The sequence below is a fragment of the Octopus sinensis genome, linkage group LG2 (genome assembly GCF_006345805.1).
Source record: "Octopus sinensis linkage group LG2, ASM634580v1, whole genome shotgun sequence".
NCBI classification, from domain to species: Eukaryota; Metazoa; Mollusca; class Cephalopoda; order Octopoda; family Octopodidae; genus Octopus; species Octopus sinensis.
The window spans coordinates 43,026,615-43,054,295 of record NC_042998.1 but is presented as its reverse complement, the minus strand read 5'-3'; the positions used below and the strand labels follow the sequence as shown (position 1 = coordinate 43,054,295).

Sequence of the window (27,681 nt, the reverse complement as noted above, 5' to 3'; positions counted from 1 at the left end):
GCTTTGAAAGGGTTCAAGCTGATTTAGTTTACCAACATCTGAAGAATCAATAACCGAATAGTTATGAGTTATATATCAAAGTAGCTTGTCAGAAACAGTCTTAACTATTATTGTAAATGTAAATTAATAAATAAATGTAAAACAACCAGAGAATATAGTTGGTTTACTAAAATAAATGAGCAGATATTTTTGTCAAAGATTATTATTAAAATTGTAATTGTAAAGAATGAGCAGAATTCTAAACTAAATAATATACTGGAATGGTTGATCCAAAAGTTATGAATTTAAAATCATCTGTTGAATAGAAGGGGATATAGCATTACATGATGTGGAAGACATCCAGATATCTGAATGAGTTGATGAATTTAGGAGGGGCTTTCTCAGATTGATTGATCACAGCATGTAAAATTGTGCATCTGGTAAGTAATCAGCCAAATAAGAAACTAATGAATAAATATTTTTATGAATTTTTACTTATAACCGAGGTTCTTGGACTACTGTGGAAAATGTATTTCTTTTGAAGGGGATCTAAGCAATAGCATGAACATTGTCATTAAAGATATTTCCAAGGAATACTGAGAAGAGATAATTATAATAGTTCAGTTTTAAAACAACAATACTTATAATAGTCCAATTTTGAAACAACAATATGACTGATGACTAAGGATTTCATAATGCTTTTTTCTTATAGAAACAGTAAGAAAGCTGTATGTTTATCTAATGTAACACCAAGATTTTTTTTACCTCACAAGAGATAATTATATCAGTGTCATTAAAACAGATGTTATTAATAATGAATTCTCACTTCTGATTTTATAGGGTTTTGTTTGAAATATTAATCATTAATTTACATATTGATGTTTAAGACAGTATAGGACATTGAGACATCTAAATGAATATTATATATATTGGAAGCATATACATATAATGTGTATGTTATATTATGGGTTTTTGCTGTGCATGTATGTGTACATGTGTATATAGGTACACACATATACATCACACACAATTTATGTGTACAATACATAATTTTTTTAACATTGTGCATGTGTGTATGCATGTGCATGCATGCATGTCTGTGTTCAAACACTGGAAATATATTTGAATTTGCAGATCTTGATGGGAAGTGTTTTTTACATTAAAGGTAGAATTAAAATAACCTGAATTGAAAGCTTGGTGAGCATTTGTATAACCATGTGCATCGAAACAAAATTAAAAATAAATTGCATTACCGGGATGTAAACAAACCAACACCAGTTGTCAAATGGTGGTGGGGGAGACAGATACCAAGACACACACACACATATATATATATATTCAACAGGCTTCTTTCAATTTCTGTCTAATAAATCTACTCACAAATCTTTGTTTGATCCAGGGCCTTAGAAGACACTTGCCTAAGGTGCCACACAGTAGAACTGAACCCAGAACCATGTGGTTGAGAAGCAAACTTCTTATCACACAGCTATTTATCCAAACTGACTAAAATCAATAATGACTAAATAAAGTAATATGGAAAAGTTTGAATATTTAGAAATTTCGGTAATGCTATAAATTAAAACCACATTATGAGGAAAAAAAAGGTAGCAAACTGGCAAAATCATAATAATGTCAGTAAAATGCCTTGTGATATTTCTTCTGGCGTATTAGATTCTGAGTTCAAATTCTGCCAAAGTCAGCTTTGCCATTCATCCTTTCAGGGTCAATAAAATAACTACAAGTCCAGTATTGGGGTCGATGTAATCAACTTTTCCACTTCCCTTCAGAATTGCTGGTCTTGTGCCAAAATTAAAAAGAATTATAAAGAAAGAAAATTTTAATTTTACCTGATTTCATAACAGCATCAGATCGGAGTCTCCTCAAGTGGGAAAAACATGGCGGTCCTAAAGAGATGACAATTAAAATACTTTAGTAAAATAATAATTCCTTTTCTTTTTATGACTTAATCAGAAGAGAAATGACACTATTCATGACCTGTGCATGGGCTCTAAGACAAATGAATTAGGTAGGAAGAAAGGGAAAAACCCACAACTCACAAATTGTTCCAACAAAATACTGAATTGTCCTCAAACTTCAGATGGTTTAAATACTTTCAATCAGATATTTAATTCCACTTATACAATTTGAAAAAGGTGTAATGACTACAATTTCCCATTTTCCTACAGTCATGTAAGAAGCAATTTCCAGAGATATCACTAGATTTCAACTTATGCAAGTCGTGTTGTCTCAATAAACTTGATATATCTCAACAAAAAATAGTTTCAAACATGACATTCCTCAATGAAAGATAGACTGGTATTTAAAACTGCTTTCTGAAGTTAAGAGCAATGAAATTTTGAGTGGATATATATGATTTCTGCAGTAAAAGAGTTGTACAGTAGAGCACTCAGATAAATTCTATAACTTTATTAACTTTATGATATTTATGAAGATGTTTCTCATAAGACATTCTACTTATTCTTAGCAGACAAAGCATTAAACTTTCAATAAACACACATTCTTTCTCACCTTCTCTTTCTCTCCTGTTATGATAAAGCCAAAGTGTAAGAAAACTTAAAAGACAACTGACCATTTTCTCAAAATAGATATTCACCACTGGAATCGTCACTACCAACTCTTTACTCTCTTTTACTCTTTTACTTGTTTCAGTCATTTGATTGCGGCCATGCTGGAGCACAGCCTTTAGTCGAGCAAATCGACCCCAAGACTTATTCTTTGTAAGCCAAGTACTTATTCTATCAGTCTCTTTTGCTGAACTGCTAAGTTACGGGGACGTAAACACACCAGCATCGGTTGTCAAGCGATGTTGGGTGGGGTGGGGGTACAAACACAGACACACAAACATATACACACATATACATATATATATATATATATATACATATATAGGATGGGCTTCTTCCAGTTTCCGTCTGCCAAATCCACTCACAAGGCTTTGGTCGGCCCGAGGCTATAGTAGAAGGCACTTGTCCAAGATGCCATGCAGTGGGACTGAACCCAGAACCATGTGGTTCATAAGCAAGCTACTTACCACACAGCCACTCCTATGCCAAAGGTATAAAATTTTAGGTCTCTTTATAATTTCAATGAATTTATGTTTTGGAATCAAATTTTATAGTTTCCAAAATAAAGCGACGCTTCCAATACTTACGCACAGCAGCAAAACAGCAACACCATTCATGTCTGGTCAATTTGGAATCATGGTTTCGGTCACAGGAATCCATAAATGGCTCCACACAAGGTTCCATTTGATTGTTTTCAATCTTAGATAGTTCTTTCTTGGTTATATGTTTGTCACCATCAAAATCCAAGCGTTTGAACTCCCAGATAATTGAACGAACACAATGACATTTACCTAAATAATTAAAGAGAAAAAAGTACAATGAACAGGAAATATATATATAAAAAAGAACATTTATCAGAAAAAAGGTGGCAGAAATGACAAAAAGATGAAGCAGAAAATATATGGTAGTCACTTTTCTTGAAATGCCAACAATCACTGGTTCATTTAACCATTATATTTATTATAGGCTAACACCATTTCTTGCAGATGAGATCCAAACAAATTAGTCAAACTATCTTGTAAATCTATCTTATATACAAAAATATAAACCAAACCCATTACAGGTCTTTCACTTTTCCTGACAATATTTCCTCACCCAAGTTAGACTTTTAATGCACATTTCATAAAGCTTGCCTTTTATTTGAATGTGAGCAAAACGCCCCCCCCCCCCTCCGTCCAATGGACGGTGCTGAGTTGTCAAACATTTAAACCAAATTTTCTCAAAACAACTTGTCCGACCGTCCCATAGGCCTCCCCTTTGAGAAACACTGATTTAACCTAAAGTGAAAGAAGAAATAAAGATAGACTTTTTTTCTATTCCAAAGAAAAACGATTTTATTCACACAAATATGCAACCGAAGAGTTTAAAGTACCAGTAAGTACATCGCAACAGCTGATGTACTTGACCGTACAAATGCACGTTCCCACAGCTTTATTGATCGCATTCTCACCTGGAATCGATTTTTGTAATTTTTTCAAGACTTATACACACCCTGATACCGTTGGTATCTACATATCAAATTTGAGCGCAATCAGATGGAAGATGCCTGAGATCCTAGAAGATACACACACAGACAGACAGAACAGATTTTATATAATAGATAATCTATCCACAACAAGTATATATTGAGTAGTTGAACATATTTATAGGTGCAGGCATGACTGTGGTTAAGAGGCTTACTCTGCAACCATGTGGTTTTAGGTTCAGTTCCATGGCACAGCAACTTTGGCAAATCTCTTCATCTATGGCCCTGGGCTCAACCAATGTGTGTAAATTTGCTAAAAGGAAACTGTGGAAGCCTGTTGTATATACATACATGTATGTGTGTATGTCTTAGTGTCTGTGTTTGTTGCCCCAGCACTTGACAACTGGTGTTGGTTTGTTTATATCTCTATAACTTAGAAGTATGGCATAGAGATTGATAGAATAAGTACCACAGTTAAAAATAAGCATGGAGGTCAATTTGTTCAACTAAAACCCTTCAAGGTGATGCCCCAGTATGACCACAGTTCAATGACTGAAACAAGTAAAAGATGAAAAAATACTTAAGAGGTAGTACTGTATAGAACATAGATACTTAAGGAGAGAAAAAATAGTACTTTTAGTATAAAGCAGTGTTATTTCACTCAATAAATAACACTTTACACTTGGGCTAGAGACCCATTCATTCCATCATAATCCCTTAATGTTGCAGTAAATGTAAGGGTTATAGCAGGCATAGCTGAGTGAAATAAGGTGTTGAAATACTGCAATGTGTTGGTAAATTATCTTTTCCAATGTGTGGTTTTTGAGATGTTTGGGGTGCTGGACTGTTGATAAGGAAGTTTTTGATTGTGCACTGAAATATTTGATAACATTCAATTGGACCCTGACTGTTTCAGCACCCAAAATAATGCCATGGATATTTTGAGATGATTCAAAAATTTTTAGAAAGCAAATACTGGTTGTCTAACCCTAATTTTCAATGAAATAGTGATATTGTATAGTGTAAGTACTTCTTTTTCCTTCAGTTGCCAATAGCTTGTTCTAAACACAGGTATGGATAAGTGAAGGTGTAGCTGTGTGGTAAGAAGCTTGCTTCCAAGCCACATGGTTCTGGGTTCGGTTCCACTGTGTGGCACCTTGGGCAAGTATTTTCTACTATAGCCTCATATATACATAAACTTGCTTTCCATTCACATCATCCTGGATTTAGTTCCCCTGTGTGGCATTTGGGCAAGTGTCTTCTACTATAGCCTCAGGCCAACCAAAGTCTTGTGAGTGGATTTGGTAGACAGAAACTGAAAGAAGTTTGTCACATATATATATGTATATATCTATGTGTGTGTGTGTCTCTCTGTCCAGGTTTGTCCCCCTACTACTGTTTAACAACCAGTGTTGGTGTGTTTATGACCCAGTAACTTAGCAGTTTGGCAAAAAAGACCAATAGAATAAAAATACTAGCTTAACAAAAAAAAAAAAGTACTGGTGTCAGTTCATTCAACATAAAATTCTTCAAGGTGATGCCCCAAGATGGCTGCGGTCTAATGACTAAAAAAATGTAAGAAATAAAAGGTAACTAATAGACACCATTAAAATAAACTATGAAAAATTTAAACTTACGTGATTTGTAGAAACTATTTAGTTCCTTTTTCACTGAAAAATGGTGCTTGGTTTTGTTAACTGCATGATGTAAATTGTAACTTGGAATCTGATAAACAGGACCATTAACTGTTTTCTTTCTGCTTTCTTTGAATTTAGCATGAAGAAGCACAAACCATCCAGTCAAACGTTTCATGATATCTTCCAACTGTTCGTGGTCACATTCTGTACAAAGAACATCACAATTAATAGCTGAAACACTTTTTACACCTATTTGTTCATTTATTTCATACACAAGTAAAAACAGTGTCAAAATTAATTGACTTGTCTGCAAAATATTTGTAGTGAACATTCTAAGTTCAAATTCTGTCATGAACAACACTGACCAATGGCTGGTTCACCCTACTGAAAATAGATTAGGAAGAAATGCTTAGGATGATTGTGTATTTCTCAGACACATTAATAAGCTTAAAAGAAATGAAATATCTACAAACAGGAATATAAGCAAAGTAACAGCTTAACTTGCTGGGAGCTTACCTCAAATTTGTCTCATTGCCAACTCTTATGTATATAAATGTTTCATGAAATAAAAATTATAAACTAATGCTTTCTTAAAGAGCCCAGAAACAAAACTAGAATTCATGTTGAATAAAAGTCTGGTCAAATTGGAAGAGTGATAAATGAAAAAATATATGAATAGACAAAACTATAAATGAATAGGTCTCAGAATTAAAGTTCAAATACCACTAATAAATCCAGCAAATAAATCTCAATCCAGCAAATAAATTCAGTTCAATTTTTGTTCATGTCTAAGATTTAATTATAGTTATTCATTAAATTTATAAAGAAATGGTAGAAGTATTATCTGAGATTCTTTTCACAGACGGTCTAAGCTGAAAACGTAATAAAATTTTCACTTGTATGTCAACTTTAGAACATAAAATGTTTTCCATCACCAAGTTTCAATAGTCAGTTATGAGGTAAGATAGAATGAGACAGTTAAATCCCAATACATTTGTTTGCATTTACAATAAGGTAAAGAAGATTCCAAAAAGATTCTGATTTGTCAGCAAATCAGTCTACTTTTCTAGCATTTAATAACCTAACTCCTTCTTTCATAACAAAATACTTCATGAATAGGTGCAGGCATGGCTGTGGGGTAAGAATGCAGCAAGCTGGCAGAAACGTTAGCACGTTGGGCGAAATGCTTAGCGGTATTTCGTCTGCCGCTACGTTCTGAGTTCAAATTCCGCCGAGGTCGACTTAGCCTTTCATCCTTTTGGGGTCGATTAAATAAGTACCAGTTACTCACTGGGGTCGATATAATCAACTTAATCCCTTTGTCTGTCCTTCTTTGTCCCCTTTATGTTTAGCCCCTTGTGGACAATAAAGAAATAAGAAGTTCACTTCCCAATCACATGCTTCTGGGTTCAATCCCACTGTATGGCATCTTGGGCAAGTGTCTTCTACTATAACCTTCAATCAACCAAAGCCTTGTGTGTAGATATGATAGAGGAAACTGAAAGAAGCCCATTATATATATATATTGGGTTGGTGCATAATTATTGTGGCTTATCTTCAACAAATTTTATTCAACAAAAACAATAACAATATTTAACAAAAACATCTTTAAATGACGGTCTGACCATCTGCCAAGCAAATGGGAAGTAATAATTGAAGTAGATGGTGAATATGCTCTGGAATAATAATTTTAAAATGTTTTTGTTACATGTTGTTATTGTTTTTGTTGAATAATATTTGTTGAAAAAAATCCGCAATAATTATGCACCGACCCAATATATATATGTATAAAATATGTGTCTTTATTTTTATCTTTGAGTCAACATAGTAATATTCAGAACATTTCCTAAGAAATCTAATTAAAGAACAAAAGGACACTTTTGGTCAAATGTAAAATGGAGATCTATTTCAGTTTGCATGTAAGTTAATGATCAAAATCTCAAAAGTTAAAAGACAGCATTTAGCAATAAAAGTTCAAATACATATCTGTATTTCAGAGATACTTTACAAGACTAACTTAATTATTTTTAATTCCATCTATACTGTATTTTCAGAATATTTTCTAATCATCCAACAGCAACATATTTTCACACAAACACACAAACACACAAACACACACCTATGTACATAATATCGTAATTACCCTGAATATTTTAACATCTGTTTTTCTAAGCTTGTTTGAGTTGCACAGATCTGACGTACAACATATGTCTGCTTTTTCCTCATCTCTTTTGTTGTAGGACCCAACCACCGTAGGTTTGATCTAACTAATTGTTCTCATGTTTTCTTCAATATACATCCTCCACAAAAAGCAAACAGCACCTAGTACTAATTATCCATTTCCCTTACATGTCCACATCAGCATGAATGTCTTTCCAGCATATCTTGGCTTGGTTCTTTTATCAAATTACCTAGTCATTCATTCACCCCACAAATTTAAACTTACACGATCAAATTGCTCATATAAGTTTACATTAAACATTTCATTGACCAACCTCACATCAATGTCCATGGTTTCACAACCATATGCCACATTTCTTATACATGATTCATGAAGTACACCTACTGAGCAAAGAGACCTCCTTGCTTCTATCTTTGTTTAAAAAAGGAAAGATAAGATCTACATGACTTCTTATTCCTTTTACTTATTCCACCAGCATGGATTCACTACAACCACCTCCAGGACTGATTAGATTACTCAGAAGCTACAACGTGACTCAAAATATATATACTCATGTTTTGAGTTCTCTGTTCTTATGTACCACCAAACCTATGATATACCCACTCTCTTAATAAATATATTAAGTGCCTATTTTTCAGACTTGTAGATTCTTGGACAACTACATACATGCATACATACATAGATTAACACTTGCTGGACCTGGTGGAAGAGGCAGAGCCCATAATCTTTGCATACCATCCTAAATCAGTGAGATTAATGTAATCAATATTCTTCTTAAACTTGTACCTGTGGCAAAGACATAAACAGAAGGAAATCCGGAGGGCTTACATTCTGAGATGGACTGAGCTTAGTGATTAGTGTAGGGCAGTGGTTCTGAAAGTGGGCTGTACTCTCCTCCTGGGTGTGGTGAAATGACCCAGAGTTGCCTTGAAGAAAAGTGAGGTGAAAAAAGAGTGGCCTAAAAGGGGGAAATGGATACAAAAACAAAATGATGGGTCAATTAAATTAAGCTTTATTTGTGAAATACAGTTTTGAATTTGCTGCAGAAAGTATTCTCTGTTTGTGATGGTGAGTGGGGGTTGCTAGGAATGTGGCCAGAGTTCCAAGGGAACAGTACCCCAAAATAGTTTGGGAGCCACTGATGTAAGGTATAGAGGGATTGGACTCAACAAGGGTAAACAGTTTTGGACATTTTTCAACTTAAATTTTGATTATATAATTTCTCTTTGTCATGCCATAACCGAACACCTTCAAGATATGTATCAGTCCCAAACTGAACTTCAATTATCAATATATCGTACTGTTGATACATCAGATTTGATAAAACTTTTAGAAACAAAAATAAAATAAAACTATACAGGATTATATTTCTTAGATACCTACATTCAGACTCTTGGACAATAGGATATCACTGAATAATGTCTCACTCTCTCTCCCTCCCTTTCTCTATCTCTCTCTCCCTCTCTTCTCTCCCATCTCTCTCTGAGATCACTAAATATCTTTGTAACTCAGTAATCTTTAAGTTCATTTTACATAATTCAGAAACTGCTCTAATTTTCTCAAATTGTTTGCAAAATGTTTCCATTTTGGAAAATGGAAAATTATAATATCTTTTTCTCTTCTTAAACCTTCATTTAACCCTTTCAAAACTGCCTCTGTCTCTGTAGTACAAATAAGTTGTTTTCATAAGTTTTGAATTAAAATCTTCCACCAAACCTTAGTCACAATTTATGTTCCTAACACTAGCTTAATGATAACTAAGTTATTTTACTAAATTCTTTGTTATATTTAAAATTAATTGAAAGAAACACAGAGCATCTCAAAATAAATACAGTGACGAAAGGGTTAAGAAGAGAAAAGTTTATGGTAAAAAAATTGTTCTCACAATAAAGCCAATATCCCTATTGTAACATGCACCATCTCTGGATTTTTTTTTTTTTATCAAGAAGCTTTAAATAGTTATACCCTGAAACGGAAAGAATTTTAATAAAAGAAAACTAAAATTTGGAGCTCATAAATGAATAATAAAAGATAAATTATTCTTACCATAATTTTTATGTGGTTTTTTATGCATTTTGTTGCCTTTTCTAAGTGACATCTACAAAATAAGGAAGGAATAAGTGAGACAAATGAGAAAGATAGCCAAAGAATTTCTGAAAAACATGTTTATATATAACCAATCTTATCTCTATCTTCCATTAGACAAAGCAGTTAAGTGATAAATCTTCATTCTTATAAACCACTTTCACCACAGGAAAATTTGCAGTTATCACTACAAGAACTTTCTCAGTATAAAGGTAGAGGCATGGCTATGGGGTTAAGAAATTAGCTTCCCAAACACATGGTTTTGGGTTCAGTCCTACTGTGTGACACTTTGGGGCAAGTGTTTTCTAATGTAGCCCCAAGCCAGCCAAAGCCCTATGGTGAGTGGATTTGTTAGACAGAAACTGAAAGAAGGCCATCTTTCATTTATGTATGTATGTATGTATATGTGTGTGTGTGTGTGTGATTGTGTGTGCACTTGCATGTGTGTATGTGTGCGTGCATACATATGTACATATATATGTATGTATGTACGAATAGATGGACAGACAGATGTGTGTGTGTGTGTGTGTGTGTATGTATATGCTTGAGTATGTGTATGTGTTTGTCTCTCCTTTTGCTGTCACATGATAGTTTTAAACAGATGTCACCATCATACAAGTAGAGTCAATCATTTCCAATATTCTGTGAAAATATGTCTGGCCATAGAAAACCTGCATTAATAAACTCCAACCCATGAAAGTATGGACAAGTGAATGTTAAAACAATGATGAAGATGTTGATGATACAGCAGTATATAGATTATACAAAGCATGAGACTTAAATCTATATAGACTCATCCATTAGAGTTAAAGAAGATTGGCTACTGACACAATGCTGTACATGTAATACATAATATGAACTGCCAACCTTTCAGCAGAATGCCTGTTTCCCTATAGAACTGTATTCCCTCTCAGATAAACCCTGTCAAACAGAACAACAAAGTAAGTAATAATGATTAAACAATTTCTCATAAATCTGCAGTAGCAGCATGAGCGCTTGTGAACTTTAGCTGTCCACATTGTAGATTTTTACTCTTGACTGCCCATTTTGATTCATTGCATGATGGTTAGACCCATTTAGTTTTACTTGGACCACCAACATCTTTAACGGGATGGACTGGCCTGGTTTCTATTTGTCAATTATAAAAGGGGAAGTTCTGACTCATTAAGTCCCAAGGAAGGAGAGTTATGTTACAAGTGACCAGGGACTTTGACATGAAAACAATTTTGATTTCAATTTGCAGTTTAAACAGATTTCAAGCCAGAATCTTTGAAGTTAAGCTTAGCATTATACCAGCCTTTGAATAGAAGTGACCAGAATTATTGTGACACTGTATTCAGGGTTTTTTTTAAACCTCTATTCTACATTTTGATGAACATTTAAATATTTATAATATTTTAACAATTGAAATGTCTACCAGTTTGCTTTATAAAATTTCTGCAGTTGCAATGAATGTTTCCTTGCATTTATTGTAATTTGTCTCTGAATTCATTTATTATTATTAAGGCGGTAAGCTGGCAGAATCGTTAGCACACTGGGAGAAATGCTTAGTGGTATTTCATCTGCTGAGGTCGACTTTGCCTTTCATCCTTTCTGGGTCACTTAAATAAGTACTAGTTACGCACTGGGGTCGATGTAATTGACTTAATCCCTTTCTCCAAATTTGAGGCCTTGTGCTTCCCGTAGAAAGATAATTATCCATCTTCAATTCATTTAACAGACCTTACTGCAATTCATACATCCACATACATACTACACTGCTTTAAATATAACAATTCTTGTAGTCGATAAATTAAGTACCACTTGCGTACTGGGGTCGATCTAATCGACTGACCCCCTCCCCAAAACTTTTGGGCATTGTGCCTAGAGTAGGAAAAAAAATATATATATTCACGATCAGTTACAAGTGAGCAGATTTATATCAACTTACAAAATAGCTAACCAAGTTGGTATGGTGACCCCTCGCTGGCAAAATTACAGATTTTGAATCATTCTGAGGTTTGTTATTGCTGTATACCTCAGAATCATTTGTCTGATTAAGATCATCCTTCATCATATCAGACTCAAGTTCATCTTGAGAATTTTCATCATCATATGACATCCCCTCCTCATTGGTATTGAAATAAGGAAACACATGATTGCTAGACAACTCCAGTTTCTTCTCAGTTGGCAAGTTATTTCTTCGTGGACTTTCATCAACAGCCAAGCTATTCAACTGAAGGTTATTGGTTGCTTGGAGACGTTTCAAAAAGGTTAAACTGAAACAAGTTTTAAAGTAGAATTTTTTTTATTATTATTCCATTCAATAACACTGAGTTTATTGAATATAAAACATTTAACTTCAAATAAATTATATACACATTTTGTAAGCAAATTGAAAATATACATATATCACAAAAAAAAATATATAAATATATGTTCACCAGCACCGCATGTGAGCATTAGGAGTACATGTGTGTATGTATAAATGTATGCATGTATGTACATACACATGTATGTGCAAATGTATGCATGTATGTATATGTGCATGACTTAACTTTTATTTCAGTTATTTGAATGTTTGTGTTTGTGTGTGAGTACACATACACACATATGCATAATACATGCTCACATATACATATAGATATACATATGCTTATATTATGGGCTTTCCCATCGTTGGACAATGTATGAGGGTTCTGAAATTTCTTGCTGATCAACTACACAGACGATTTGTTTATAGTAATCAAATGTTTGTGTACACATAAGCTCACTCCCTCAATCAAATCGTCAGAACATGTACAGGTACATGATGTGTCACATGTCAGATGAAAAGATGATTGCAGAGAAATGTGAAATGAAGTGTTTTGCTCAAGAATACAACACAACACCCATTCTTGGAATCAAAACCTCGATCTCGCAAGGATGACTGCAACACCCAAACCACCATGCCCCTTCACATGCATATATATTAGATGTATATATATATATATATATATATATATATATATATATATATATATATTTATTGCATATGCATAACACATGCACACATATATATAGATACACGTATGCATATATATATGCATATAAATACATATGTAAGTGTATGTATTTCTTCCTGGATTCTCATCAACACCTAAGCTATTCAGCAGCAAGTTATTGCTTATATGGCTCTATTGCTGCTTGCCACCTTCGTGACTTGATGATATTATAACAACTATATCTACCAATTTACTGGCACCAACCACCTCTTATATCCATACTGGGACAGTGACATTAATGTAACAATAATCTTTGTCATCATCATCATCGTTTAATGTCCACTTTCCATGCTAGCATGGGTTGAACGATTTGACTTAGGACTGGTGAACCAGATGGCTGCACCAGATTCCAATCTAATCTTGCAGAGTTTCTACAGCTGAATGCCCTTCCTAACACCAACCATTCTGAGAGTGTAGTGAGTGCTTTTATGTGCCACCGGCACGAGGGCCAGACAGGCGGTACTGGCAACAGCCATGCTCAAATGGTGTTTTTTACGTGCCACCTGCACAGGAGCCAGTCCAGTGGCACTGGCAACGACCCCGTTCAAATGATTTTTCATGTGCCACCGGCACAAGCGCCAGTAAGGCGACACTGATAATGATCTCGCTCGAATGGTGCTTTTTACATGTCATTATTTAGTGAATGAGTGAGTTTGGTGCAGTTGATCTCATTTAGGGCTCTTGCTGTGATGTTAGTTCATTTGTGATCTTATTGCAAAGATTATTGACATATTGTATGAACATATTGATATCTACACCAAACAGATTTTTTAAAATTATGTTCTGCAAGAGTATACTGGAAAGTTGTAGTCTTCTGAATTCTAAACTAATGTTGTAGTTAGTCCTAACCTAGGAACTTTGGGCAGTGTGTGGTGATTCAATTCAGGGATTTATACAGCTTCTAAGGAAAATGATTAGTACCAGTTCTTATAAGATCTTTCAGCAGTCTAGGTCTGAACTGACACTCCATCGGTTATGACAATGAGGGTTCCAGTTGATCTAGTCAACGGAACAGCCTGCTCGTGAAATTAACATGCATGTGGCTAATCACTCCACAGACACATGTACCCTTAAAGTAGTTCTCAAGGAGATTCAGCATGACACAGAGTGTGACAAGGCTGGCCCTTTGAAATACAGGAACTACTCATTTTTGCCAGCTGAGAGGACTGGAGCAATGTGAAATAATATGTCTTACTCAAGGACACAATGCATCACCGGAAATTGAACTCACAACATTGTGATTGTGAGCTGAATATCCTATCCACTAAGTTATGTGTCTTCACAGGTCTGACCTTCCAGCTAGAGTAATTGCAAAATTATTTTATAGAGGCGCAGGAGTGGCTGTGTGGTAAGTAGATTGCTTACCAACCACATGGTTCCAGGTTCAGTCCCATGGCGTGGCACCTTGGGCAAGTGTCTTCTACTATAGCCTCAGGCTGAGCAAAGCCTTGTGAATGGATTTGGTAGACGGAAACTAAAAGAAGCCTGTCGTATATATGTATATGTATATATGTATGTGTGTGTATATGTTTGTGTGTCTGTGTTTGCCCCCCCCCCCCCCGACATTGCTTGACAACTGATGCTGGTGTGTTTACATCCCCGTAACTTAGCGGTTCAGCAAAAGAGGCCGATAGAATAATTACTAGGCTTACAAACAATAAGTCCTAGGATCGATTTGCTCGACTAAAGGTGGTGCTCCAGCATGGCCACGGTCAAATGACTGAAACAAGTAAAAGAGTAAAAGAGTAATAAACCAATTCATCAATCTGAATGGCAGTGACCATCCTCACACGTATACTCCTCTCTGGAATACCAGCAGGAATACTGCATTGTCATACATGTATACAAGGCTGTAAAAAGTGCGAAGCCAGAAGTCAGGGAATCTTATTGTGCTACCATTCTCTTGTTTCCTTTCTCTCTAATGTCAAAGTGTAGAGCATAGTCTTCAACAGCATGCATGCATATGAACATGCAGAGGTACATACACACAAACTTACAGACATGCATATGCATACAATTGAAGATTTTAGCTCCACACTTTGGCATTAGACAGAAAGGAAACAAAAGAATGAGAGATTCATTAAGCCTCCTCACTGACTTATTTCTTCACAATCTTGCATTGCAACACTAGCGACAACTGGGCATTTCATGACCTACAATTATATAACTACTGTCTAAAAAGGTTAAAAAAACATAACCAGTGCTAAATGAGGCTTTTAAAGTACATCTGGATATAATAATTTCTAGAATTGTGGAAAGCTGTCTGCAAAAGGTTACAACTGAGATAAATGAGCTTCTACCAACTCATCAACCTGCCAGTTAACAATGTTCAATAAAAAAATAAAACAACCAGCAATGTGGTAAGAAGATTGCTTCCTAACCATATGATTCTGGGTTCAGTCCCACTGTTTGGCACTTTGAGCAAAAATCTGTCATGCATGCATGTCTGTGTGTGTGTGTGTGTGTATGCATATAGTTATGTGTTTGTGTCATTATGTTGCTCTCCGCACCCACTTGACAACTGGTGTTGGTTTGTTTACATCTCCATAACTTAGCAATCTGACAAAAAGAGACCAATAGAATAAGTACCGGGACTTTAAAAAATTAGTACTGGGGTCAATTTGTTCAACTAAAACATTCAATGTGGTGCCCTTGCAAGGCCACATCTGAAAGACTGAAACAAGTAAAAGATAACCATCACTCACAAGCAAACATAACCTTCTGGCATAGACCATGCTTTTGTTAATTGTTTTCATGAGCCTATGTAGTCATGAGCACAAACAGACACTCGTTTAGCCCTTTCACCTAACAGCCACCAGAACATCAAGGATGTGACAGCTGAAGTGAGAGAGAATCAGAGGGCTGCACCAAGGCTCATTTCCAGCTGAGTAAACTGGAGCATTATGAAATGAAGCACCTAACTCAATGAGACAATTGCTGTTCAGTGCAGGAAGGAGTAAAACCCACAACCTTAAAATCATAGACCCAATACTCTATGCACTAGAGAAAGCATACAGAGAAAAAAAAACTTTGCTCCCAACATATCCATAAGAATAATATATAAAAGCTAGAGAAGTCAGCACTGAATACAGATTATAAATATAGACTTGGTATAATATCTGAAATGAGAGGTCGACTTTGCCTTTCATCCCTTTCAGGGTAGATAAGTTAAGTACCAGTTGTATACTGTGATCGATCTAATCGACTGCCACCCCCCACCCCCTCCCAAAAAATTTCAGGCCTTGTGCCTAGAGTAGAAAAGAATATCTGAAAGGAAAAAAATATCACACACATAAACATATATCAAATCAAAATCTTGTCACATTCTATGGATCCATAGGACTCGCATGATCTCAAACCAGATGAACTTTGTTAGATCAGCAGTTTCATAAGTAGTCTCTCTGTCTGTCTGTTTGTCTGTCTATCTGTCTCTGTCTCTCTCGTTTATTTTTGCAAGGAATTCAATTCAATACTCAATGAAATAGTTGTATAGTCTTTCCCATTGCGTTTATTAGCTTCTATAGAGTTAAAACCCTTAGGAAGTATATGTACCTTTTTTAAGAGCAATGCTCAGCTGGAAAAAGCAAATAAAAAAATACCTACAAAGCTGTGAAATAGAAAAGCTGCTCGTTATTCAGGTAGATTGAGACAGGCAGTATTTAGTCAACAGGTCTACTAGTTCACTAAATAGCTTTTGTAAAACTTGATCACATGACCATATGGTAATATTCAAACTGCTTAAGGCAGTGAGCTGGCAGAATCATTAACACACCAGGTAATATGTTTAGCAGCATTTTGTCTGTCTTCACATTCTGAGTTCAAATTTCCCCGAGATCAACTTCACCTTTTATTCTTTTGGGATTGATAAAATAAGTACCTGCTAATCACTGGGGTCAATGTAATCAACTCATTCCTTCCCCCAAATTGCTGGCCTTGTGCCAAAATGTGAAATCAATATTCAAACTGCTTCATTTTCCTCCCAACTGTACTTCCCTTGAAGATTGAAAATCATAAAAATTCTCCTTCTTTTCTTACCTACCTGTCTTTAGACTGTGGTTTCTCAATACAATGATTTCCTTGTGCATTCTCAAAACAGATATGAAATTTTTGACAGCCATTAGGACAATCTACAGGGAAAAAGAAAATATTAATTTTCACAAAAGAAAAACATTACAAAACTGATTTACAATACATACACACATACACACACACCTCATAGTTTCAGGTTCAGACCTATTCTGGGACACTTTAGGGAAGTGGTATTTTTTGCAGCCCTAAGCCAATCAAAGCTTTGTAAGTGGAATTCGTAGAAGGAAGGTGAAAGAAGCTTGACCACATGACCATATGGTAATATTCAAGCTAGGCGGCGAGCTGGCAGAAACGTTAGCACGCCAGGCAAAATGCTTTGTGATATTTCGTCAGCCGTTACGTTCTGAGTTCAAATTCCACCGAGGTCGACTTTGCCTTTCATCCTTTCGGGGTTGATATATTAAGTACCAGTTACACACTTGGGTCGACGTACTTGACTTAATCCATTTGTCTGTCCTTGTTTGTCCCCTCTGTGTTTAGCCCCTTGTGGGTAGTAAAGAAATAGGTAATATTCAAACTGCTTGAGGTGGTGAGCTGGCAGAATCATTAGCATGCCAAGCAATATGTTTAGCAGCATTTCATTCATCCTTGCATTCTGAGTTCAAATTTCACCATAGTCAACTTTACCTTTCATCATTTCGGATGTGTGTGTGTGTGTTGTGCCTCCTTGTCTTAAAATGTGATAGCGGTAAATTAGTGTCACCTTAATACAACCAATGTTACTCATTTCTAATCTTCTGTGAAAAGATGTCTAGCCATGGGGAAATATTGCCTTACTTGGAAACATGTGTGAATTAGCAACAGTAAGAGCATCAGCTGTAGAAATCTGCCACAACAAATTTGATTTGATTTATGCATGCATGGAAAAATGGATATTAAAACGATACTGATGATACACACACATCTTGAATTATGCTTACATTTGTGTATATAAATGTATGTGTGAATAAATATCTATGAACATGTATCATATTATATTATGAGTGCTATCGTATTATGGGTGCTACATTATGATTAACTGAATATTAAATAAAAAGAGGGGAAAAAATCCAACATGTTTCACAAAATAATTTTCAAATCTTTCAATAGCAATAAATCATCTGTAAGAATTTCCAAAAAACGACCTGTGATAAACAAAAATTGTTTCAAAAGGATTCAATAGTATAGTTTGCAAAATATTCTCTGAAGAACAAGTTAGCACCCTCTTTAATAAAAACCATTATATCAAAGTTTAATTAGTGTGATTTTTCATCAAAATTTAATTAGTGTTATTTTTCAATATATAAATAATGTGAAGAGATGTAATATTCAGTTCATTTCCAAGTGTATTCACAATTAAAACCATGTTACTCATAGTCTAATTCATTGAGAGGATTTACTATTATACTATTTTACCCATAACTCTGAATAAAAGTAGATAAATGGAAGGGGTCTCTTTATTCCACCCTATAAAGAAAGAAAGAAAAAAAAGAAAAACTTAAAAATTTTCTAGAGCTGGTGTCAGAATAAAGCTCACCAAGTCCATGCTGTATATTGGTAGGGCATCCAGGTATTACAGAATGCATAACTGGTTTTATGATACACATAACATAGGCACAGGAGTGGCTGTGTGGTAAGTAGCTTGCTTACCAACCACATGGTTCCAGGTTCAGTCTCACTGCGTGGCACCTTGGGCTAGTGTCTTCTACTATAGCTTCAGGCCGACCAAAGCCTTGTGAGTGGATTTGGTAGACGGAAATTAAAAGAAGCCCATTGTATATATATGTGCGTGTGTGTGTGTGTGTGTGTGTATATGTTTGTGTGTCTATGTTTGTCCCCCAACATCGCTTGACAACTGATGCTGGTGTGTTTACGTCCCCGTCACTTAGCGGTTCGGCAAAAGTGACCGATAGAATAAGTACTAGGCTTACAAAGAATAAGTCCTGGTGTCAATTTCTTTGACTAAAGGTGGTGCTCCAGCATGGCCACAGTCAAATGACTGAAACAAGTAAAAGAGTAAAAAGAGTAAGAGAGAATTGTTTCTGCGTGTGTCACAGTAAGTGGCAAAATGCTTGGATATCCAAGACATCATGGAAAAAGAAAAAACTCTTTGATGATGATGATGCTGGTGGAGATGGGGAATATGATGATGATGATGAGGGTTTGAGTTATTCTAAGTCGACTGAACAAAAAGACCACTGTTCAATAAAGGACTCAATCCCTTAATAAATGCAAAGTGCATATTCATGATTATTGACCTTACAAGCATGGAGACTGATTCAACGTGTCACAACAATCTTTCCAGAAGTGAACTCTGAAGAGACTATGGGGTCACATTAAAACAGTTTGCATGCTGCAACATCAATACCATGAATGTATATGTGTGTGTGTGGTGTGCGCCTGAAGACTGGAAACCAATAACTTCAACAGCCACACAAATTCAGCCTTGAATAAATATTCTTCTAATTTACTTAACAACAGCAAATACTTTCACTCTTAACTACAATTCACAACAGTGGGAAACTATCATACACTATATAAATACATTACAGACAGACAGATACGCATAGACAAATGCACAAATGTGTGTGTTCTTATTTATATCCATTTTTCAATACAAGCTTGGGCTAGATACATATATTATTGATGCATTATTTTACAGCTGGGTGTCCTTCTTGTCACTACCCTTACCTGTTTTTCAAGTTAAGGGATACTGAATTCCATATATTTTCAAAGTTGTAAAGTCAGCAGGTGGTCTGTTGACAATGTAAATGACAGCAATATCAACGCCCACAGCTGAGCAAATTTCAGAAAAGTGAAAATACACAAACACTGGTGCAGACACAACTGAAGGTGGGAGATTCACCTCCCAGCTACTTGGTTTTTTCCAGTTAGGCCCCAGTGTGTGGTACCTTGGACAGATGTTTTCTATTGAGGCCCTGGGCTAACCGGGACCCTGTGAGCTGAATTAGTAAACAGAGGCTGTGTATATAAGTGTGTGTGTGTCATTATCTTGACATGGATTGATAGTTTTAACTCTAGTATTAGGTTGTCCCAAAAGTTTGTAAACACTTGCGAAAATTGAATTTTTACTCGCCAAGTACTAACAAAAACAACAAAAATTATTCCTCAAAATAAAGACCATTATTTTCCAAGACTTTCTACGAACTTTTGGGACAACCTTATATTTAAACTGGCCATATCCAGCTCAAATATTCAAATGTTCAGACCAGCCAGATCTGGCCTCTCACACCTAGCCTATGATGTCATTTGGAAAGTATAAAGCTATGAGAAAATACAGGATTAATTCCAAACAATGTGAATAAATAAACATTACATTTGACAGAGTAATCTGAATGCTAAAGGGTTAAATGAGGGTCGCTGTCACACAAGCAGTGTCATTTATTTCTAATATTCTGTGAAAACATATCTGGCCATGGAGAAATATTACCTTGCTCGGAAACAAATGAGTGGTGGCAAGAGTGGTGGCTTATAGAAAATCTGCTTCAATGAATTCCCATCCACTTTTCCATGCCTGTATGGGTCAAACAAGAATTTGTTGGGGCAAATTTTCTTCAACTGGTTGCTCTTCCTCATACCAGCCCTTGCCTCTGTATAGAACATTGTAAATGACAACACTGCTTGTATAACAGTGACAATCATTTTCAACATACACAATGTAAAGGCAAAGAAACACAAACACACACACATATATTTACACATACATACATACACGCATGCACACACACACACATACACATATGTGCTACCAACATGCTGTGTTGCTAGTATCCATGCTGTGGAACAGATAAGTACCTAAATAACTTATTTGACCAAACTGCTTGCCAGAACTCAACAATAAATATCAGGTCTTCATATTGACACACCAAACTTGACATAGTTTATCAGAGAAGCAAGAAAACAACCATCTGCTAAAAATTTCCCTCATTTTGAAAGAAGTCTTATCGCAAAATGCTTTTTATATTTTCCTTTTTTTTCTTTAATTTTCTTAATGTCCCTATTTGTTGGAATACAATGTGTCACCTCTTTCCTTGCAGACAAAAAGAAGTTTATTTCTATTATGCTTCTATGCACTGAGTATATGAAGATTAATTTATTTTTCTTAGAATTCACACTGCAAAAAGTCATCATCATTGTCATTTTTAACATCCACTTTTCCACGCTTGCATTGGTTGGGCAGAATTTATTGTGACAACCGTTTCCAAGTAACATAATATTTCCCCATAACCAGATAAACTTTTATAGAATATTGGAAATGAAGGACATCACATGCATTATGGCGACACTCATTTACAACTATAACATGGTGTCAAGACAAGGAGAAATTAAATAAGACAAACATACACACACACACACACACACACATCTATTATATAAAATCCGTTCTGTCTGTCTGTGTGTGTGTCTTCTAGGATCTCGGGCATCCTCTATCCGATTGCGCTCAAATTTGATGTGTAGATACCGACAGTATCAGGGCGTGTATAAGTCTTGAAAAAATTACCAAAATCGATACCAGGTGAGAATGTGATCGATAAAGCCGTTTTTCTTTGGAATAGAAAAAAGTCTATCTTTATTTCTTCTTTTGCTGGTGTCTCAAATTTAGATTAAATAAATCAGTGTTTCTCAAAGGGGAGGCCTATGGGATGGTCAGACATGTTGTTTTGAGAAAATTTGGTTTAAATGTTTGACAACTCAGTACCATCCATTGGACGGGGGCATTTTGCTCGTATATATGTATATATATTCCATCTGCCAAATCCACTCACAAGGCTTTGGTTGGCCTGAGGTTATAGTAGAAGACATTTGCCCAAGGTGCCACATAGTAAAATTGAATCTGGAATCATGTAGTTAAAAAGCAAAACTTCTTACCACACAGCCACACCCAGCATATTTGATTTTCTACTTATTTTTTTTCATTTTCAATAAGTGGCATTTAATTCCTTACTGAAATATCTGTCAGTTAAGTTATCATATTCCTGCTATGCACTTTCACAGTTTAAATTAAACCCATTATAACAAATCTTTTAAATTTAGTCAATTAACTGTTGAAACTCATCTCTGATGTTTCTCCAGAAACAGAAGGTATTGCTTATGAACTTCAGCTCTTTTATAATATACACACATACACACATACACACACACACACACACACACACACACAAACACACACACATACACATATACATAGGGGGTACCCAAAAGAGACCGGAATTTTGCAATATTATTTTATTCACTTAGTTTTACATGTGTACTATTTTATTGCCTTCAAAGTATTCTCCGTTTGAAGCAATGCATCAGTCCAGATGCATTTTCCACTATTCAAAGCAGTCTTGGAACTCTTGAAAAATGATGCCTTTTAATGCCTCCATCATTTTTTTCTTCAACCCCTTCCACAACTGCAAATTTCATAGCACCAGCTTTCATCACCAGTGATGACCTTCAAAAAGAAAGTCCACATCAATTTCTAACTGCTAATTCAGTTCACGACAAGCATTCAGTTGTGACACCTTTTGATCTTCCATGACCAAGTGAGGCACAAATTTTGCTGCAACTCTTTACATCCACAATTCCTTACTCAAAGTTCGTTGGCAGGAGATGCAGGACACACCAGTCATATCAACAAGTTCGTCAATTGCTCAGTGATGGTGCTCCAAGATCAGTTCAAGATGTTTTCATTTGTTCAGGAGGTCAACGGTTGTCCTGAATGAGGTTGGTCTTCCAGCAACAAATGACCATTACTTAAATATGAAAACCACTCATAAACTTGTGCTTTACTCATAACAGCATCCATGTAAGTTGTTTGAATCATCGCAACTGTTTTGGCCACCATTTTCCCCAGGAGAAAACAGAATTTCATGGAAGCATGCTGTTCCTTCATTTCAGCCATTACAAAAATCGATGAACTGGGGAAAAACATGGCAAAATAAAGATGCACCATTACGGTAGTACAACCTCATTGGATGCCACAGGTTGGCAGACTGATGCCTGAGGGTTGAATCAAGTGGCTTCTAATGGTGAAAGCCCTCATCGTTTGTTTTAACTGTTTTGTTCTCATTGTTCTATCTTTTACTGCTTTTACATTTTTATTGTTTTTACTGTTTTGTTCTTACTGTCCTGTTCTTGTTACCACTTTTACCCTCCACAAAAAATCCCAAATTTTATTTAATTTGCTTTGCGAGAAGGACTGTTTCAATGAAGTCGCATCTTGTCCTTACTTTCGGAATGTGGAGTAGATGAAACAGGGACAACTTAAGAAGGGGAATATTCCTTATGTTGTATGTCTCGTTTCTCTGTTTCTTTCGTTGTTTGAAAAAAAGTTCGTTTCTATGTTTTTGTTTTTAAGTTTATGTACATACCTACATATATATGTATATATACATGCATATATGGGTACAGGACATCAAAAAAACCTTGACCACAATGAGAAACGAATATATAAAATATATTTTTTTAAACATATAACTAGATCACAAAAAGTATAAAAATGAATAATCAATGTATAAGTAAAACAAAACTACATACGTTTCATGGCTATAATTAAATTCGAATTACAACTAAATTTGAATTTAATCGAAAATTAATTCAATTTAAAATTATAGTCATTCTTCAGGTTAACAATAATAGTTAAATAAATAAGTGAATGGAGTTTATATTTATTAAAAAAAAAAAAATAAAATAATAATTTTTCTTCTAGAAGAAACTCCATTAAGTAAATTTGAAATTTAAAACATTAGGATCCGTTTCCTACAATAAATTTATTATCTTAAATATTTAAGGTTAAAAAAATATAGTAAATAGATAGAAAAATGTATTTATCTGTGAAGATATAATTTAGCTTAATAAAAAACATTAATAGACTATAGAATATCTTTAATCTAGTTATACTCTAATACTTAATTATCAAACTATTTTACAAAACAATCACACTTAATATTGTTAAATTTTAGTTCGTATATAATAATAAAATTATAAATAAAAAAAAATAAGTATCTAAATTATAATCAACAAATATAGTAATTAAAAATCTATATTTTTCTATCAATAAACATATAAACAATAAATAAATTAGTCCATTATTACTTACATAAATATTACATATATCTTAGAAAATATTTATGAAATACAAAATAAGAACTGAAAAATTCCAAAGTAAAAACGTATAATCTATCTTTATAGAATACTTATGATTACTATTGTTATTAAATGTAATAACACTAGAAATATGATACGACTTGAAATATAATTAGAAACTTATAGTTCAATTAAAACATTTTTACGATCTAGATCCCAAAGTGACTAACGAATATTTTAAAATTTACATTCAAATATAATAATTATAAAATAATCATAATTAAATAAATGTACATATCTAAATTACCATTAACATATATGTATATATATTTATGTATATATATATATATATATATATATATATATATATATATATATATATATGTGTGGGTGTGTGTGTGTGTGTGTGTGTGTATATATATATTGTGTGTGTGTGTGTGTATATATAGTGTGTATATATAAGTATATTTATATATGTATATATGTATATATATATATATGTGTGTGTATATATATGTGTATATATATGTGTGTGTGTATATATATATATTGTATATATATATATATATATATGTATATATATATGTGTGTGTATATATATATGTATATAATAATAATAATAATAATAATAATAATAATAATAATATGAGGGAATATTATTCCAAACTTACAGGAAAAAATTGAATTTAGAAATACTAAATCAAATTTCACAAATATAATATATATATATATATATATATATATATATATATATATATATATATATATATATATATATATTAGAAAAAACACCTTTTATCAATTCAATAATGAAAAATTAAATTATACCATTTAGAAAAATTACATATTATAGAAAGATTAAATATAAGATAAAACATATTACAATGATTAAGTAATATGCAAAATAGTAAATAAAACGTATATATTTGGTAGAATAACGACACATGTTCCATGGCTATATTGAAGAAATGATAATAGTAATATTAATAGTAAAATCACTTCAATATAAATATAGCTACTCTTCAGGTTAAAGTTGAAAACAATAAAATAGTTAATTAGATAAATTAATAAATATATGTAAATGATCTTATAAAATACGAAATATCTTAATATATTCTTGTTTAAATAAAAAAAATAGAATAAAAATAAGATACAATTAATTAAAATATTTAAAACAAATATATATATATAAATAAAATACCAAATATACATTAAATTAAATTATTAATTAATTTATTTATTTAATAAACTTCTAAATAAAATCTTATATTCATTAAGTAATATATAGTAAGCACCTTAATGTTAAGTAATATACATAATGTTAGTACAAGCTATAAATATTAGAATTAATGATAGGAAAAGGTTTAAATATATACACTCCTATTAGATAAACTAACTATATTATTAATATATATGTAGAATATATAGATTTAATATTTTACTCAATTATATAGTTGACCAAAATATCAATTAATATTAAACTAATTTACATAAATGTAATATTAAACTAATTTACATGAATGTAATATTATTTAATAGTTGGTTGGTCTATTTATTAATAGACCAACCAACTATGAAATAATATATTGTCTCACAAAACTAATTCTCAAATTAAATTATATATAATTCGTTAAATCGCATTATAAAATTAATGATAATTATCATAAAACATAAAACATAATAAATATATAGATATATATATCGTAACTAATAATTATCAAGAAATTATATATAAATTAATATTTTAACAACAATAATAATCATAATAATAATCAAACTTAATACAGTTTAAGAGTTAAATAATATTGTTAAATATAAAACGTTACTTAGCTTGTCAATGAAATTAATATAACTGAATTTTAAACTTAAAAATGTAGGTCTTAACGTTTATAAGAAATTAAACCTGTGAAGATGTTGTGGAAAAAAATAGAATAAAATTATCAATAAAAATGACGAAAAATATTTATTAATGAAAAAGACGAAAAATATTTAAGTTTCATGAATTAAAGAAAAATAAAATAACAAAAGAGCTATAAATGACTATTTACTATAAATTTATTTCCAAATAATTATTACATAAAATATACATATAATATTAAATTAATTTATATTACTATAACTAATAGGTCTTAATAAAATTATATATAATCATTTATGTATTAGGAAATATCTTAGTTTAAAATTATTCAAATATATTAATATAACATATAATAATATAGTAAATTATACACTAATGCTACTAAATGATATCTACAATAAATAAATAACATAAAAAGAAATAAGGTTTTATACATAAGGAAAAATAAGCTAAACGTATTATATAGGTAAATAAATTTATGTTAGCATTTAATTTCAAATGACTATTTACTATAAGTTTAAAGTCCAAATAATAAATAAGTAAAATATATATATTATATTTAAATTAATTAATATTTCTATAATTAATATATCTTAATAAATTTATATAATCATTTATTTATTAGCTAAACCTATTATATAGGTAATTTAATTTATGTTTACATTTAATTTTACGTTCCTCTAATGAGTTTACCAACACATAATTGTTATTAAATAATATTTCTTTGAATTCATTATTATACAGTGAACAATAATTTCTTCCTATAGAATATGATTTAGCCCTACAAATAATCTCCCAACTTAATTTATATTTAATAGATCTAGATTTAAGGTCCCAAATATATTTACTGAGACCTGTTGAATTTATTAGATTTTTATTCCTAAAAGAATACATATGTTGTGCTACTCTTGATTTAATTTTATTCGAAGTGGACCCTATATAAATAGTGTTTAAATTATGGTAATTCAAATTCTTATAGACTACATTATCTAAATTACAATTATTATTAAATTCACATGTATTCTTATCCCTACATGTACAATAAATTATATCTTGGTCTCTATTATTATTATTGGAATCAATATTTAATCTATTTTTGTAGAATTTATTTAATTTAAATGTATTAAATGAAGAAATAATATTACCAACATTACTAGTAGTTGAATACCCAACTCCAAAATTATCATTAGAAAAAAAATGTTATATTTTTTTATCATCCCTAATGAATATTTCAATAATATTTAAAATCTCTTTAATAAGATTTGTTTTAACCTGCACCCCCAAAAGGAACAATTAACCATATTTTCTTTTTATCTTTTTATATTATTATTATCATTATTATTATTATTATTATTATATTTTTTGTAATATTATTAAATTTACTATCTTCATTAATTGAATTAAATTTTATCTTATTTATATTTTTATTTTTATTCTTTTATTTTTATTTTTTAATTTATATTTTTATTTTAATTTTCATTATTGAATTGATAAAAGGTGGGGTTTTTTTCTAAATTATATATATATTGAATTTTTCCCTGTAAGTTTGGAATAATATTCCATCATATTATTCCATAACCGACGAAAACGAGGATAAACTCTCAGAAACGTGAGTTATAAATATAATATAATAATAATAATATAATAATATAATTAATAATAATAATTATAATATGAGGGAATATTATTCCAAACTTACAGGGAAAA

General features: G+C 32.6%; 1 protein-coding gene across 2 annotated transcripts in view; it reads right to left on the bottom strand.

Moving 5' to 3' along the window:
* The window catches only part of LOC115232456, a 51,034-nt gene that overhangs the window by 6,983 nt on the left and 16,370 nt on the right, over positions 1–27,681 (bottom strand). For both annotated transcript variants that reach the window (XM_036512721.1, XM_029802337.2), the window contains exons 3-8: positions 16,996–17,083; positions 11,864–12,191; positions 9,895–9,946; positions 5,667–5,870; positions 3,152–3,355; positions 1,827–1,883 (exon numbers count right to left, since the gene is read on the bottom strand). In XM_036512721.1, coding sequence (XP_036368614.1) covers positions 1,827–1,883; positions 3,152–3,355; positions 5,667–5,870; positions 9,895–9,946; positions 11,864–12,191; positions 16,996–17,083 — 933 coding nt within the window. The remainder of the gene's footprint in view (positions 1–1,826; positions 1,884–3,151; positions 3,356–5,666; positions 5,871–9,894; positions 9,947–11,863; positions 12,192–16,995; positions 17,084–27,681) is intronic.